The 4,079-nt window shown below is 32.0% G+C and overlaps 1 protein-coding gene across 1 annotated transcript; it reads left to right on the top strand.

Moving 5' to 3' along the window:
• The first annotated feature begins 718 nt into the window (after positions 1–718).
• LOC149565891 (peroxidase P7-like) lies at positions 719–3,760 on the top strand. The gene is made up of 4 exons (XM_089817290.1): positions 719–937; positions 2,031–2,222; positions 2,490–2,655; positions 3,369–3,760. The coding sequence occupies exons 1-4, from the start codon at positions 719–721 to the stop codon at positions 3,758–3,760; spliced, it is 969 nt and encodes a 322-aa protein (XP_089673416.1).
• The last annotated feature ends 319 nt before the right edge of the window (positions 3,761–4,079 follow it).

The raw sequence follows: 4,079 nt of genomic DNA, 5'->3' as shown, positions 1-4,079 counted from the left end.
AAACTTGAATTAAGTTTACTATATAATATCTATTGAGACACACGATGAAAACAAAATATAGTAATAATAATAATAATAAATATGTCTAATAATGATGAGATAATCATAAAATATATATTTCCAACAGTGTTCACCGATCAATCCCATTTAATAAAGTTAAGAACAGATATTTGCAGATTGCTAGCAGACCACCGACTGCATAAATCAATAATATCCAAACATAAACTAACCCAAGAGATGTACAGAGAAAGCAAACGATACGCTTTCTATCAGACTATACCTCGATAACGTGGAGATGATTTTAAAAATGTTTCAAATTTTGAAAGAATGACAATCCAGATCATCTCCTAAATCCAAACTTTGAGAGTTCAACGTTCAAAGAAGACAGCGATAAGATACCAAGAAAAAAACAGAGCACGTTTAGGGTTCGGAATAATCATACATTTTATATCGCTGTTTTTAAAGGAGATGCCTAAACCTAACTATTTTCTTATTGGGTATTCTTGCGGTAACTGTCATCTCCAATTTGATATTGATTTCATTAATATAAAATGACCAGTGAACCAGCTAGTGCAGCGTTGACATTGGAGAAGAGATAAGCAGCAGCCACTGATGATTTCAAGCAATCATATTCCATCCAATCCAATCTCAACCACACAAGTTGTATAAGTAACCACATAAATCATTTCCAATACATTGGCCTCAAACAAAGACGATCATGGCTTATTTCATGAAGTACTCAAAGCTTGTAATGGCATCTATTGCTCTACTTCTTTGCTGCAGCACAGCCAATGCCCAGCTTCTCCCAGACTTTTACTCGAAGACGTGCCCCAAGGCATTGTCGATTGTTGAAGAAGTAATAAAGGACGTGGTAACGAAAGAACCCCGAATGGGCGCCTCGTTGCTTCGTCTTCACTTTCACGACTGCTTTGTTAATGTAATCACAATGTTTTTTCCCCTAAATCTTTAATATATTTTTAGTGAATATAGATTATTATTATTTTGTTCTTTTATATAATGTTTAAGTAATAAGTTATGTTTTCTATCATGTCATATATTAAAGTTTGATTCTTAGATAAAAACTGTTAAATAGTAAAAAATTATTAAGTTTATATTTTGTTCTCAGCGTTCATTGTATAGTTTTTTTAGTCAAATCTATTGCTCTATCTTTTATGAATATATATTTCACATAACCCATTTCTTATAAGAAAGAATAGAAATCTACTAATAAAACATCAGTCAATATTATAATTTGATTTGCTCTAGAAAATATCTCCTATAAAGATATCTTCAAATTCTATATGAATAGATTTAAAGATATATATGCTAGGTTTAACCATAATATAAATATTTTATTAATTAAAAATAAACATATATTAAAATAAATTGGGTAAGTATGAAATGTATCTCCAACAAGAACACACATCTGCCCATATAATTTCTAACAGCACCTTGACAACTTCTATAGGTGCCTTCTGATTTATGAATAGAAAATTTGTCAAGAGAAGTAGAGAAGGCCTATATATCAGTTAATCTAGAGTGACATTATCAATTAGTTTGGTCCCTGGTCATTTGATCAAGTTCTTGTAATGTTTGAATTCAATAGAATAATTTCTTTGTTGTACAATCTTATATTTATTTATTTATTTTGGTACAATTCTGTATGTATTCCGACTTCTGAATAGACAATTGTCCAGAGAAGACAAAAAATCAATCCAGATAATCCGTGGTAACATTAAGAGATCACACCCCTCATTAGCTTTTCTTAAATACCTTTTATCTTCATCATTATCTAGAGAAATAATCATAGTAATGTCAGTCGAGAAAACTTTTTATATGATAGCTGACGGCTTAAACATTCCACACTAAGTTCATTCTAACCATACTAAAAAAATGTTAAATAGTTAAAGTTGACTTATTTTTTCAAACTTAATTTTCTCCTTAATATGTGATGTTTAAGAATAACATATCATAATTGTGATCCATACGTACAAAGCTAATAGTATTTTGGATTTGTTCTCCAATTGCAGGGCTGTGATGGGTCTGTGCTCTTGGACGACACAAAAACATTCACAGGAGAAAAGAGTGCAGGAGCAAACTTTAACTCAGCCAGAGGCTTCGACGTCATTGACAAAATTAAGACTCGAATTGAGACTGTCTGCACTGGCGTCGTCTCCTGTGCTGATATTTTGACCATCGCCACTCGTGATTCTGTTGTCCAAGTAAATATTTCTGCACTCCTCTATTTCCATTTACAATTTTGTTTTGTGTATAAAAGGTTTAGATGCTTTTGGTTCGAGATATAAATATGTCTTCAATATGAATATTTAACCATTACGTTTCAATAAGATTTGATTAATCTGAAGAACAAAAATAACATTCTCACGATTTAATCATCATCGCATGATTCTTTTGATTAAGACACTTGCAAGTCAATTGTTTTTCTCTTCTCCACAATAACATCAGATATTTGTATTTATCATTAATAGTTGGGAGGCCCATCTTGGAATGTGAGACTTGGAAGGCGAGATTCAAGAAGTGCAAATCTAAGCGATGCAAACAACAACCTTCCAGGGCCTGGTTCAAGTCTTCAATCCCTAATCTCTGCATTTCGTGCTCAAGGACTGTCTACTAAGGACATGGTTGCACTTTCAGGTAACTCTAATTCAAACTTATACTAATGTCTTTTCAAAGCAATTTCAAGCAATTACTAGATTTCGGTAATTTATATATAATTATTATATTTGATATTAATAAGTAAGAAATAGTGGAGTTACAAATGAAGCGGATTAAATCATGGAAGAAATTTTTTAGTTAAGAGTATTTTAGTTTAATAGTATTAAGATGGGTTTTGTAATTCATTTTTGTGAACATCACTTACATATTATGAGTGCAAAATGTTCTTTTCATAAGAGATAGATTCTTGTGAACCACTTTTCATAAAATACAAGTCAATAAATTTAAGTCAAAAATTACACAATTAAAATTTTAATATTCATCTAGATCCAATGAGTGCTAAGTGTTCCATTTATTCTAATGAGAGATAGATTCATATGTTAAATATCACATATCAAGGAAGAAATTAAACTTAGGAAAATAAGTCAACTTTACTATTTAACACTTTTAGCCTAATAATAAGTCTTGGTGTGTGATGTTTTAAGCTGCTAATGAATCACTACTCATGAAACATGGGTCAATGAGTTCGACTCAAAAGCTATACAATTAAATCTTGATAACAATATCACAATATATTCACATTTCATCTTCCAGATAATAATAGAAAAACTCAATATACAATTTAATTTAGGAAGAACACATTAGACTTTTAACAAGCCATGGTGAAGAATTTTAACTTTATATTTGTGCAGGTGCTCATACAATTGGTCAAGCACGCTGCCTTTTCTTTAGAAGCCGCATCTACAACGAAACCAACATAGACAAGGCATTCGCTTCTTCTATGCAAGCGAATTGTCCCTTCAACAGTGGCAATGGTGACAACAATCTCTCACCCTTAGACAAGATAACTCCCAACGGTTTTGACAATGTGTACTACCAAAGTCTAACAGCAAAGAAGGGACTTTTTCATTCGGATCAGGAACTCTTTAATAAAGGCCCTACTGATGCTCAAGTTAGAAGATATAGCAACAATCAAGAAGCTTTCTTCAAAGATTTTGTGGCTGCAATGGTGAATATGGGAAACATCAAGCCTCTCACAGGGAGGAGAGGAGAGGTTCGGAAAAATTGCAGGAGAGTAAACTGATGTCTATAGAACATCATTACCTCGGCATCTGTGTTCGTAATGCAGCCCTTAATCAATCTTCTTGACTCTCGCTCTAGACTTCGTTGATTGATGGACAAAATCATCCATTCATCAAGTGTTTCTTGGTCTACAACTCTTTTTTATCAATAAGTCACTGGCTTTCTTCAATAACAAAGAAATTCATTTCAATCACAAATGGGCAGTGTTTATTGTTGGTGAAGAACGTTCTATATATCATAATAATGATAGAAGTTTGGATTTGCTTTGATTTTGATGAAAAACTTACTTTGTTCCATTCAAATATTTAACCAAAAAATTT

This window comes from Cupressus sempervirens, chromosome 3 (assembly GCF_028749045.1).
Source record: "Cupressus sempervirens isolate cs-2001-9-10 chromosome 3, ASM2874904v1, whole genome shotgun sequence".
Classification (NCBI taxonomy): Eukaryota; Viridiplantae; Streptophyta; class Pinopsida; order Cupressales; family Cupressaceae; genus Cupressus; species Cupressus sempervirens.
Note: the sequence above shows the minus strand (reverse complement) of the source record. Positions and strands in the feature narration are given on the sequence as shown.

Excerpts from the sequence above, each read along its gene's own strand:
- LOC149565891 (XM_089817290.1), top strand. The coding sequence starts at position 719 with ATGGCTTATTTCATGAAGTACTCAAAGCTTGTAATGGCATCTATTGCT. Across the intron at positions 938-2,030 it reads TTCACGACTGCTTTGTTAAT|GGCTGTGATGGGTCTGTGCT; the intron begins GTAATCACAATG and ends CTCCAATTGCAG. Across the intron at positions 2,656-3,368 it reads GGACATGGTTGCACTTTCAG|GTGCTCATACAATTGGTCAA; the intron begins GTAACTCTAATT and ends ATATTTGTGCAG.